Genomic DNA, 13429 nt, shown 5'->3' with positions numbered 1-13429 from the left:
TATAGCCCTGGTACCAGGGTTGTACAATTTTATACATGATTACGGTTAAATTTCTGTGTAATGAATGGTTCTCCAACTTCCTAATATACCATCTATTAGATGTACTCTACATTTTTCAACATGCTGCTTTCTCTCTGTGAACAGCATCATTCTTGGGCCCAAGCAAAGGTAGAAAACCATTCCGGAAATAATCTTTCTCTGAGCTGGGAGTTTGCAGTGCTCTGCTCTGTGACAGCAAACACGTTCCCTTTAAGATCTGTCATGTTGTGCCAGCAGTCTGATCTGTGGCCTGCATAGTATAGAGAAAGAAATGCTGAGCAGAATGAGATATAAGATTGCTGGAAAAGATGCAGTATAACTTGTATTTTACTTATAGAAATCCCTGCTGTTTGTATCCATGAGTCCAGTGTGCGGTCCTAGTGATTATCAGTCCAGTGGGCGGTCCGACTGGCGATTGACAGCTATCTCGCATGGGAAGCACGGTGGCTCAGTGGTTAGCACTGCAGCCTTGCAGCCCTAGTGTCCTGGGTTCATATTCCACCAAGACAACATCTGCAAGGAGTCTGTATGTTCTCCCCGTGTTTGGAGTGTGGGAGGAAACCGGAGAACTCGGGAAACCCACACAAAGACATCCTGATAGGGAATCTAGATTGTGAGCCCTAATGGGGACAGTGCCCATATTGTCTGTAAATTGTCTGAATTGTAAAGCGCTGCGGAATATGTTGGCGCTATATAAATAAAAAACATTATTATTATCTCTATATGCAGTGTCATACAGGGAAGACTGATCACTAGTAGGACCGCCCACTGGACTGATAATCACTAGTAGCACCGCCCACTGGACTGATAATCACTAGTAGCACCGCCCACTGGACTGTAATCACTAGTAGCACCGCCCACTGGACTGATAATCACTAGTAGGACCGCCCACTGGACTGATAATCACTAGTAGGTCCGCCCACTGGACTGATAATCACTAGTAGGACCGCCCACTGGACTGATAATCACTAGTAGGTCCGCCCACTGGACTGATAATCACTAGTAGGACCGCCCACTGGACTGATAATCACTAGTAGGACTGCCCACTGGAATCATGTATACAATCACCAGAGATTTCAGTCCTCCTGCCCTGTAAGCTTCTGCCAGCAGCTCGGGTACCAACATCAGGTCCCATTACCAACATGGCAGGATCCCCAGTTGTTAAAGAAGTCAGCACAAAGTATATAAGAAAGTTGTAGAACTTTTCATAAAATAATCTCCAGACTATATTTCCATAAAATCTTTTTCCCGGGCGTACTTGAACTTGTGTGTCCATATCTCTTGGTTACAGGAGGCCGATATCAGTTAGAAATTAAAATCCCAGAAACGTACCCATTTAATCCACCAAAGGTAAGAAGATGCATGTTACTGTCGTCACAGCTAATATCTCACTTTCCTGCCTAATGTATAAATGTAGGAACATTTTAATGAGGTGTTTAATCATTTTGTACATATTCATGTCAAAGTATTTCCCCAGGACAGGTGTCTCCTAATATAAAGGGGAATAATTAATGAGATTATGCCTGCTGGCCTGAGGGGTGAGCAATGACCAGGACGGTGACATGGCAGGTAGCTCCAGCACTTTACTCCAGAGGGGGACTGGGATCTTTTCCCTAAAGAATATAGTCCGCTTATAAGTGATGAATATTAGCCAAATGGCACAGGGTTTTTTGTGCTGTTTGGGCTAATAGGAGAGCGGACCTGTGCCTATACTATTCTGCCATTAAATGTGTGAGCCTTGGGTAGTCTTATCCACCCACTGAGGCGTCAGACAGACGTGTACATGATGATTGAGGATCTGTGACCAAGTCCTACGATTTGCATTGCCATATTACTAACATGAGGTTACTGAGGCCAGGTGTCCTGCTTCTTCTGTACTGACGCTGCTTCTTTCTGTTCTAGGTGCGGTTTATTACTAAAATTTGGCATCCAAATATTAGTTCTGTTACAGGAGCCATATGCCTGGATATATTGAAGGATCAATGGTAAGATATGTTACTCAGAATAAATGGGGGCAACAACTAAAAGTCTCTGCCCCCTACTGTGACTATCAGGTAGGCCACGTTCACACGTTCAGTATCTGGTCAGTATTTGGTCAGTATTTTGCATCAGTATTTGTAAGCCAAAACCAGGAGTGGAACAATCAGAGGAAAAGTATAATAGAAACACGTCACCACTTCTGTATTTATCACCCACTCCTGGTTTTGCTTACAAATACTGAGGAAAAATACTGACCAAATACTGAACATGTGAGCGTGGCCTCATAGTCCCCTTACACTGGGTGACGATTGGGGAGAAGACATTCATTCCCAAATCAACATGACTAGAGAGCAAATGGGAAAACTTGTCACTAATCACAAATTTTATAGGATTAATCATTTAATGTGAACAGGGGATGTGCTGCCCATAGTATGGACAGTGAGGGGGAAGAGGCGCTCATAGGAACAAAATTCACAGCACCGGAGGCTTCTAGGTTTTGGTTCAGAAGAGCAAAATGGGGTCTTGCGGATGTTTCGTGGCTCTCCAGGCCTAACACTATTCCTGTCCTCTATCTCCACAGGGCAGCGGCCATGACATTAAGAACAGTGTTGTTATCATTGCAAGCCTTGTTGGCTGCAGCAGAACCAGATGATCCACAGGACGCGGTGGTGGCTAATCAGGTGAGACTAATACTCCTCTCCTACTCCATAGTGGCTGTGAGACGTCCCATCAGGTCATGTCGTTAGGATAGGGAGATGGCCACTCTGGTCACAAACTCAGTCCTCTATATACATCGTACTTTCTTTTACCAATATCCGCACCTATTCCAGTAACTATTGTAAACTGGAAAAAAGACATCCATCAAAATTTAAAAACATCAATCAATATTGTTAATACTAAAATAAATAACATAAAACAGGAAATGCCTCAAAAAGGGAACGCTAAAAAATCTTAGTATACAGTATGCAACCTTTACTTTTGGGGCAAGAAATATGTATTGAAATAGACATGACTCCCATAGCACATATAAAAATCACTGTAATCACCCTGACCATCTGAATATCAGACCACTGTGATCACGTTATGATTCAAAGACTTTGAGGAATAAAACCTCCAAATAACAGTATGCTATGACATCAGTTAGTGCTGAATGAAAAATAGGCAAACAGCTATGAATATAAATGCAATCACTGGAAGCAACTAATGCCTAGTAGTAAAGTAATAAAATGCACAACAAAAAGTTAGGATGCAATCTGTCCAACGGATTAGTGGCCACAAATATATGCAAGGAATAAATACCGTTTTACACATGGATAATAATGCTAAGGATGAAACCCACCGTGTATATCTAGAGTTTACCTACTTTATGAATGGGGGGTAGTGCCCAAATGTTTAACCACTTTACTTCTGAGGGTGGTTTGCACGTTAATGACCCAGGCCAATTTTTATAAATCTGACCACTGTCACTTTGAGGTAATACCTCTGGAACGCTTCAATGGATCCCACTGATTCTGAGATTTTTTATTCGTGACATATTGTACTTTATGATGGTGGTAAAATTTCTTCGATATCACTTGCTTTTATTTGTGAAAAAAATCGGAAATTTGGCGAAAATTTTGAAAATTTGAATTTTTATGCCCTTAAATCAGAGAGAGATACAGTACAGACCAAAAGTTTGGACACACCTTCTCATTTAAAGATTTTTCTGTATTTTCATGACTATGAAAATTGTACATTCACACTGAAGGCATCAAAACTATGAATGAACACATGTGGAATTATATACTTAACAAAAAATTGTGAAACAACTGAAAATATGTCTTATATTCTAGGTTCTTCAAAGTAGCCACCTTTTGCTTTGATAACTGCTTTGCACACTCTTGGCATTCTCTTGATGAGCTTCAAGAGGTAGTCACCGGAAATGGTCTTCCAACAATCTTGAAGGAGTTCCCAGAGATGCTTAGCACTTGTTGACCCTTTTGCCTTCACTCTGCGGTCCAGCTCACCCCAAACCATCTCGATTGGGTTCAGGTCTGGTGACTGTGGAGGCCCGGTCATCTGGTGTAGCACCCCATCACCCTCCTTCTTGGTCAAATAGCCCTTACACAGCCTGGAGGTGTGTTTGATGTCATTGTCCTGTTGAAAAATAAATGATGGTCCAACTAAACGCAAACTGGATGGAATAGCATGCCGCTGCAAGATGCTGTGGTAGCCATGCTGGTTCAGTATGCCTTCAATTTTGAATAAATCCCCAACAGTGTCACCAGCAAAGCACCCCCACACCATCACACCTCCTCCTCCATGCTTCACGGTGGGAACCAGGCATGTAGAGTCCATCCGTTCACCTTTTCTGCGTTGCACAAAGACACGGTGGTTGAAACCAAAGATCTCAAATTTGGACTCATCAGACCAAAGCACAGATTTCCACTGGTCTAATGTCCATTCCTTGTGTTCTTTAGCCCAAACAAGTCTCTTCTGCTTGTTGCCTGTCCTTAGCAGTGGTTTCCTAGCAGCTATTTTACCATGAAGGCCTGCTGCACAAAGTCTCCTCTTAACAGTTGTTCAAGAGATGTGTCTGCTGCTAGAACTCTGTGTGGCATTGACCTGGTCTCTAATCTGAGCTGCTGTTAACCTGCGATTTCTGAGGCTGGTGAGTCTGATAAACTTATCCTCAGAAGCAGAGGTGACTCTTGGCCTTGCTTTCCTGGGGCGGTCTTCATGTGAGCCAGTTTCTTTGTAGCGCTTGATGGTTTTTGCAACTTCACTTGGGGACACTTTCAAAGTTTGCCCAATTTTTCGCACTGACTGACCTTCATTTCTTAAAGTAATGATGACCACTCGTTTTTCTTTGCTTAGCTGCTTTTTTCTTGCCATAATGCAAATTCTAACAGTCTATTCAGTAGGACTATCAACTGTGTATCCACCAGACTTCTGCACAACACAACTGATGGTCCCAACCCCATTTATAAGGCAAGAAATCCCACTTATTAAACCTGACAGGGCACACCTGTGAAGTGAAGACCATTTCCGGTGACTACCTCTTGAAGCTCATCAAGAGAATGCCAAGAGTGTGCAAAGCAGTCATCAAAGCAAAAGGTGGCTACTTTGAAGAACCTAGAATATAAGACATATTTTCAGTTGTTTCACACTTTTTTGTTAAGTATATAATTCCACATGTGTTAATTCATAGTTTTGATGCCTTCAGTGTGAATGTACAATTTTCATAAGCATGAAAATACAGAAAAATCTTTAAATGAGAAGGTGTGTCCAAACTTTTGGTCTGTACTGTATATCACACAAAATAGTTAATAAATAACATTTCCCACATTTGTACTTTACATCAGCACAATTTTGGAACCAAATTTTTTTTTTTTTAATTGGGAGCTATAAGGGTTAAAAGTTGACCAGCGATTTTCTCATTTTTACAACAAAATTTGCAAAACCATTTTTTTAGGGACCACATCACATTTGAAGTGACTTTGAGGGGCCTTTATGTCAGAAAATACCCAAAAGTGACACTATTCTAAAAACTGCACCCTCAAGGTGCTCAAAACCACACTCAAGAAGTTTATTAACCCTTCAGTTACTTCACAGGAATTTTTGGAATGGGGAAGAAAAAAATGAACATTTAACTTTTTTCACAAAAATGTTACTTTAGACCCAAATTTTTTTATTTTTGCAGAGGTAACAGGAAAAAATGGACCCCAAAATGTGTTGTGCAATTTTCCCTGAGCACGCAGATACCCCATACGTGGGTAAAAAACACTGTTTGGGCGCACGGCAGGGCTCAGAAGGGAAGGAGCGCCATTTGACTTTTTGAATGTAAAATTTGCTTGAATAATTAGCGGACGCCATGTTGCGTTTGGAGAGCCCCTGATGTGCCTAGTGGAAACCCTCCATAAGTGACACCATTTTGGAAACTAGACCCCTCAGGGAACTTATCTAGATGTGTGGTGAGCACCTTGAACCTCCAGGAGGTGCTTCACAGAAGTTTATAACATGGAGCCGTGAAAATAAAATTTTCACATTTTTCCCACAAAAATGTTTTTCAGCCCCCAGTTTTGCATATTTCATAAGGGCAACAGGAGAAATTGCACCATGCAACTTGTTGTGCAATCTCTCCTGAGTAAGAAGATACCCCATATGTGGGGGAAGACCACTGTTTGTATACACGGCAGGGTTCGGAAGGGAAGGAGCGCCATTTGACTTTATGAATGTAAAATTTGCTTGAATAATTAGCGGACGCCATGTTGTGTTTGGAGAGCCCCTGATGTGCCTAAACAGTGGAAACCCTCCATAAGTGACACCATTTTGGAAACTAGACCCCTCAGGGAACTTGGCTAAATGTGTGGTGAGCACCTTGAACCCCCAGGTGCTTCACAGAAGTTTATAACATGGAGCCGTGAAAATAAAAAAATCTACCACTAAAAAAATCTTCCACAAAAATGATCTTTTAGCCCCAAATTTTTTATTTTCACAAGGGTAAGAGGAGAAAATGGAACCTAAAAACTGTTGTGCAATTTCTCCTGAGTACGGCAATACCCCATATATGGGGAAAATACACCGTTTGGGTGCACGTCAAGGAGGTAAGGAGCACTGTGACTTTTTGAACGCAAAATTGGCTGGATTCAAGAGCGGACGCCATGTCGCATTTCAGGAGCCCCTGATGTGCCTAAATAGTGGAAAGCCCCCACAATTGACTCCATTTTGGAAACTAGACCCCTCAAGGATTTTATCAAGGGGTATAGTGTACATTTTGAACCCAGAGGTACGACAGAATTTGATAATATTAGGTCATCATATTGAATAAGTTATCATTAGTCTTGAGCGCAAGTGCTCGCTACTTGAGTTTGCATCGGGTACTCGGGTATGCACCATGTATCACAGGTGCTCGAGTGACATGTTCGAGTCTCTGCCCCGCATGTGTTTTTTTGGGTGTCTAACAACCAAGAAACATGTGGGGATCGCTCGTACATGGCAGGCGATCCCAGCAACTTTTTTTTGGCCGCGAAGCATATGCAGAGACTCGAGCATGTCACTCGAACACCCGCGATAATCTGTGCATACCTGCGCACCCGATGCAAACTCAAGTAGCGAGCACTTGCATTCAACACTAATCGCCATATCGTCGTCATTTTTTTTTTCTTTACTTTTGAAGAAATCCCAACCCTAATACAACCCCAGCTCAACCCTAACCCTAGAGATTATTTTTTTACGCCATTCCTCGTGCGGTATAAGTGACTAGATGACTTTATTCTTCGGGTCGGTGCGATTACAGCGATACCAGATTCATATCGGCTGTCACACACTAAAAGACACTTTTCCATTACTTCCATCCTGACTGCACTATGGAGGTCGTCCTTCCTATTCTTTACAGGGACAGGAAATGCGAGAGGTTAAAAGCCCCTCCCACCACCTTCTCCTCAGTGTTTTTCCTGTCCCTGTAAAGAACAGGTGTGTGAGAGGAGAGCACAGGAAAAAAGAAGACTCACTTGGGCCCAGGAGGACCTGGGGGGGGTTCTGGCCTCTCCTTCCCCTGTGAAGAAGCCCGGTGGCCGACACCCCCCCCCTCCCCCCATGTCCCAATCGAGCGGAGGAGCTCCTGGGGTCTCGAGCCGCTTTCCCCAGAGTGGGGGCTCTCGGCTCGCACCGGCCGGGGACGCCGCTCATATGCACAGAGCGGCCGGCAGAAGTTAGGCGCACTTCCGGTGACGTCACCTGGGAGGGCGGACCATCTTCTTCCGGTCCTGGCGGTTTGGAGACATGAGGACCAAGGTAGGATAAAAGCTACCTGGGGTCCGTAAAGGGGGGAAAAAAGATCACAGAAAGCTGCACCATGGCGGATACAGCTAGGTCTGAGGCCCCAAAGGAGCTGTCACCGGTATCTGGGGGCTGGGGGAGTATTAGTATAGAGACTAATTACCCCATATTGATATTAGGACATGGCAACACCTACCCCATCCAAGGAGAAAGGATCAGGGAAGCCTAGGAGATGTGCCATATGTAATAAGAAGCTTGGCGACTCCGGCAAGCCTCTATGTACAGCCTGCACCTCAAAGATCGTTAGGGAAGAAAGATCTACCCTTCTAACCGAGATGAGATGGTGCAGGCTTCAGTTTCCAGCCTAATTCCCGCTCCTACAACTCAGCCAGGTCCCCGCGCCAAACGACCCAGGTGGGAGATGGAAGCAAGTTCTGAAGATGATGTTCCTAGGATCCAGAGGAAGAAGGGAAGGTGGTGTCAGGGAAAAGATACTTATTTTCGTCAGAATATACGGATAAACTCCTGAAGGCTGTAACAAGTACCATGCAGGTTGAAGAAACTCAGAAGAATCAGTTGGTACAGGACGAGATGTTTGGCGGATTGCGGGGTCAGAGACAGTCTTTCCTGTAAACCACCCTATCCGGGAGATGATCCTGGAGGAATGGGAAGAAGCAGAAAAAAGGCTGGTGGTGCCCCGAGATTTCAGGGTCCGTCTCCCCTTTGAACCAGAGGACATCAGAATCTGGGACGAGGTTCCAAAAATTGATGTTCCGGTGTCTAAGGTAGCCAAGAAGACATCCATTCCCTTCGAGGATTCATCAAGTCTAAAAAGACCCGATGGATCGGAAGGCGGACGGACTACTTAAGCGTCGGCGGCAACAATGAAGGCAAACATAGCTGCCAGTTCAGTAGCGAGATCCATGTATCTGTGGATCGACCAACTGGAGGATTAGATCAGAAATAAGACTCCTAGAGAGGATATAATAGATTCTCTACCATTGTTCAAATTGGCCACGAGGTTTATGGCGGACGCTTCCACCCAGTCAGTCAGGTTCGTGGCCCGCAACAACTTTGTCTAATGCAGCCGGAGGGCTATCTGGATGAAGACGTGGTCGGGGGATGTTTAATCTAAAAATAAATTATGTGCCATCCCACTTTCAGGTTTAAGGGTATTCTGGCCAATCCTAGATGATATCTTAGAAAAGGCTTCCGATAAGAAAAAGGGATTTCCTGAAGAAAAACTTAAAAGATTTCAGCCCTTTCCGAAATCCCGCACGCCCCAAAGACAGGAGTATCAGGGGAAGGGAAAAACTGGTAGATGGAGCTACTCTAAAGGGGGTAGAGGTAGAGCCTCTCCCTTTGGTTCCAGTGCCGAGTCCAAAAGGCAATGACGCCATGAACCTGGGGGGGGCGTCTCAGTTACTTCGCCAGAAGTTGGGCAAGGATAACTCGGGAACCATGCGTTCTAAAAATAATTTCCCAGGGTTATTCCCTAGAATTTATTCAACCGCCACCCGGAAGGTTCAGTTTAACAGACCCCCACTCCCATTCTTTAAATGGTCCTATGCAAACAGAGGTTCAGGACCTCCTGGATTTGGGAGTCATAGTGCCGGTTCCCCTACAGGAGATAGGTCGAGGGCATTATTCAACATTATTTACAATAAAGAAGCCCTCGGGAAAGTCACGCACGATAATAAATTTAAAACCCCTGAACCGCTGGATAAGGTACAAGCGTTTCAAAATGAAGTCGATAAAGACAACTATCCCTTTAATAGACAAAGATGCATTCATATGTACAATAGACTTAAAGAATGCGTATTACCATGTTCCCATTCACCCCCTTTCTCAAAAATTCCTCCATTTTGCAGTTAGGGTTCAGGGAAGAACTTGCCACTTTCCGTTTCCATGCCTTCCTTTTGGCCTAGCGTCAGCGCCGAGAGTCTTCACAAAGCTGATTTCGGAGGTTGTTGCCTTCCTGAGGGAAAAGGACATCACCGTAGTACCCTATCTGGACGACTTTCTTCTGATAGCCATCTCAGAAGAAGAACTTCGGAGTCACCTGAACATAACCGCCATGACTCTTCTGTACCTAGGCTGGATTATCAACTTGGAAAAATCGAATTTGATGCCAGGAACCCGGAAGATATTTTTTGGGGTACTTCTGGACTCCGAAGCAAGAATATCTGTCTTGCCAGAAGAGCAGCAGAGGGCGGTAAGAGACAGAGTACAGGGATTTCTAAAAGGACGAAAATCCATCAGGACGGCTATGAGGGTACTGGGCACCCTAAAATCTTGCATCCCCTGTGTCCGCTGGAGCCAGTTCCACTCAAGGGATCTCCAGAGAGCAGTTTTATCCGCCTGGGACAGAAGGCAGGTAACCTTAGACAGGGATAAGCAGATCTCTAAGAGTAAGGAGATCTCTAATTTGGTGGTTAAACCACAAAATTTGAAGGGGATCCTGTGGATAACATCCCCTTGTGTCACCATTACTACCGATGCAAGCAGGTCAGGATGGGGAGCACACCTACAACGAGAATTTCTTGAGGGTTCTTGGCCAACAGAAATCCAGGCATGCTCATCAAATTACAGAGAGGTACGCGCGATCTGGGAGGCGCTGAAGCGCACCCAAGCTCTGTTAAAGAATCAGCACGTGAAGATTTTGTCAGACACCATGACTGCAGTTTCCTTCATACGGCACCAGGGGGCCCCAAGGCACCCGACGTTCCAGGACCTAGCCACAAGGATTTTTTCCTGGGCGGAAAGAACGATCTGGTCCATTTCGGCGGTCCATCTAGCAGGAACCAAGACTATAACGGCAGACTATCTAAGCAGACAGAAGATCTTCCCAACGGAATGGGAGCTAAACAGCGAGGTGTTCCAGCAGTTGTGTGTCTGTTGGGGATTTCCCCAAATAGACCTTTTTGCAACAAGGAAAAATGCAAAGGTCAGGAGGTTCTTTTCCCTAGATCCAGCTGACAGACCAGAGGGCGTGGATGCCTTGATTCACAGTTGGAGCCTGAGTCCAGCCTATGCATTTCCCCCTGTAGCATTAATACCACGGACTCTTCGGAAGATTCAGGAGGACCAAGCCGAAGTCCTCCTAATAGTACCCTGCTGAGAAGGATGGCACAGGATGAATCCATTCTTCTGCCTTTGAGAGAGGACCTCCTCAACCAGGGCCTGGTGTTTCATCAAGATCTGAAGAGACTCCAGCTATCAGCCTGGATCCTGAAAGGGAGATCCTGAAGGCTCGCGGTCTCTCGGACCAAGTAATATCCACGATGCAGGCAAGCAGAAAACCAGTCACCTCTGCAATCTATATGAAGATCTGGAGAAGGTTCTGTACTGAGAGTCGCAATGCTGAAATAGATTCTTCCCGCGCCAATATTCCTAAAATATTAGATTTCCTTCAGGCGGGATTTAATAAGGGGTTGAGACCCAGTACGCTGAAGGTTCAGGTTTCGGTCCGAACTGTATTTTTTGACTATCCCTTAGCATCTCATTCGTGGGTGGTCAGATTCCTAAAAGCCATCCAGAGGCTAAGACCCATAATTAGGAAATCTTTTGCTCCCTGGGATCTAAATTTAGTCCTTAATGCTCTATGTAAACACCCATATGAGCCAGCAGAAGATATTTCTATTGCAAATCTGTCCCTCAAAACGGCTTTTCTAGTGGCTATAACTTCGGCGAAGAGAATAGGGGAAATACAGCCCCTCTCTATTCAGGATCCTTATCTTCGTATCTTAGATGACCGTATAGTGCTTAGCTTTAACCCAGCTTTTAGACCAAAGGTTGTCTCCACCAAAAATCTTAATCAGCAAGTAATTTTGCCCTCATTTTGTCAAAACCCTAGGAACCCCAAGGAACAGTCTCTCCATTGCTTGGGTGTGAGACAGTCAGTAATCAATTACCTTCAGGCGACTAAGGGTTGGAGACGGGACCAAAATTTATTTCTCCAATATGGGGGCAAGAATAGGGGGAAGAAAGCCTCAAAACAGACTATAGCCAGATGGATTACTTCTACTATCTCGGGGGCTTATATTTCAGAAAATAGATCTCCCCCTATGGAATTGAAGGCCCATTCCACCAGAGCAGTCTCCACCTCTTGGGCACAGAGAGCAGGGGCTTCGGTGAAGCACATCTGTAGTGCAGCCACATGGTCTAACATAAGCACCTTTTGTAAACATAAGTTAGATGTTGTCTCAGGTCATCAGTTGGGTTTCGGCCGGAAAGTTTTACAGGCTGTGGTCCCTCCCTAGAGTTGCCATACTTTGGTATTCTGCATAGTGCCGTCAGGATGGACGTAATGGAAAACCGGAATTAGTTTGATCGGTAATTATGTTTCCTGGAGTCCATCCTGACGGCACAGTTCCCTCCCTTCTTGGTATATTGCAATGTACATCCTAAAATGTATTAAAAGAAAATAAAATAAACAAGATTTATCATCCATCCAGGTGTGGTACTTGAAAAAACACTGAGGAGAGGGTGGTGGGAGGGGCTTTTAACCTCACGCATTTCCTGTCCCTGTAAAGAATAGGAAGGACGACCTCCATAGTGCCGTCAGGATGGACTCCTGAAAACATAATTACCGGTAAGACTAATTCCGTTTTTTTTCTTTCTTGCAAAGACTAGTTTTTGCATCGCCATATTTTGAGAGCTATAATTTTTTCATATTTTGGCCGACAGTCATGTGACATCTTGTTTTTTGCGGGACAAGTTGAAGTTTTTATTGGTACCATTTTCGGGCATGTGACATTTTTTGATCGCTTTCTATTCCGACTTTTGGGAGGCATAATAAACAAAAACCAGCAATTCCGGAATTGTTTTTCTGGTTTTTTTTTTTAATGCCGCTCTGCGTGTGGTAAAATTGATAAGGCAGCTTTATTCTTCAGGTCAGTACGTTTACAGCAGTACCACATTTATATAGTTTTTTATGTTTTGGCGCTTTTACACAATAAAAACTATTTTCTAGAAAAAATATTTTTTTTGTATCTCTTTATTCTGAGAGCTATAACTTTTTTATTTTTTGGCTGATGGAGCTGTATGATGGCTTGTTTTTTGCGGGACAAGATGACGTTTTCAGCGGTACCATTTTTATTTACATTCGTCTTTTTGATCGCGTGTTATTCCATTTTTTGTTTGGCGGTATGATGATAAAGCATTGTTTTTTGCTTCGTTTTTTATTTATTTTTACCGTGTTCACTAAAGGGGCTAACTAGTGGGACAGTTTTATAGGTCAGGTCGTTCTGGATGTGGCGATACCAAATATGTGTACTTTTATTGATTGTTGTTTTTTTTTTCAGAAATAAATATTATGGGTGCAATATATTTTTATTTCTTGGGGATTATTTTTTACATTTTTTTTTAATATTTTTACAATTTTTTTTTTTTTGTTTTCACTTTACTACACTTTTTTTTTTACTTTTACACATTGTCCCACTATGGAACTTTCACTTTTTGCAGCCTGATTGGCTGTATAGCAGAGAGCAGCAGCTCCCTATGCCATGCAGCCTGTCAGCGCTGCACACAGGGAGACCTTACTTTGGTTATGCACTGCGCATGACCAAAGTAACGTCCTGCCTCCTGGTGACCCGGATGTTGTCATGACGACATCAGGTCGTCATGCCAACATCCGGGAGCCGCTGCA

At 43.9% G+C, this 13429-nt stretch overlaps 1 protein-coding gene across 1 annotated transcript in view; it reads left to right on the top strand.

Moving 5' to 3' along the window:
- Positions 1-13429, top strand: part of UBE2K (ubiquitin conjugating enzyme E2 K) — a 44108-nt gene that overhangs the window by 22781 nt on the left and 7898 nt on the right. Inside the window, exons 3-5 of the mRNA XM_073645855.1 lie at positions 1331-1389; positions 1942-2024; positions 2600-2699. Of these exons, the coding sequence (XP_073501956.1) occupies positions 1331-1389; positions 1942-2024; positions 2600-2699 (242 nt within the window). The remainder of the gene's footprint in view (positions 1-1330; positions 1390-1941; positions 2025-2599; positions 2700-13429) is intronic.

The sequence above is a fragment of the Phyllobates terribilis genome, unplaced genomic scaffold (genome assembly GCF_046119375.1).
Source record: "Phyllobates terribilis strain yellow unplaced genomic scaffold, ASM4611937v1 Scaffold_1__5_contigs__length_1240528914, whole genome shotgun sequence".
Classification (NCBI taxonomy): domain Eukaryota; kingdom Metazoa; phylum Chordata; class Amphibia; order Anura; family Dendrobatidae; genus Phyllobates; species Phyllobates terribilis.
Note: the sequence above shows the minus strand (reverse complement) of the source record. Positions and strands in the feature narration are given on the sequence as shown.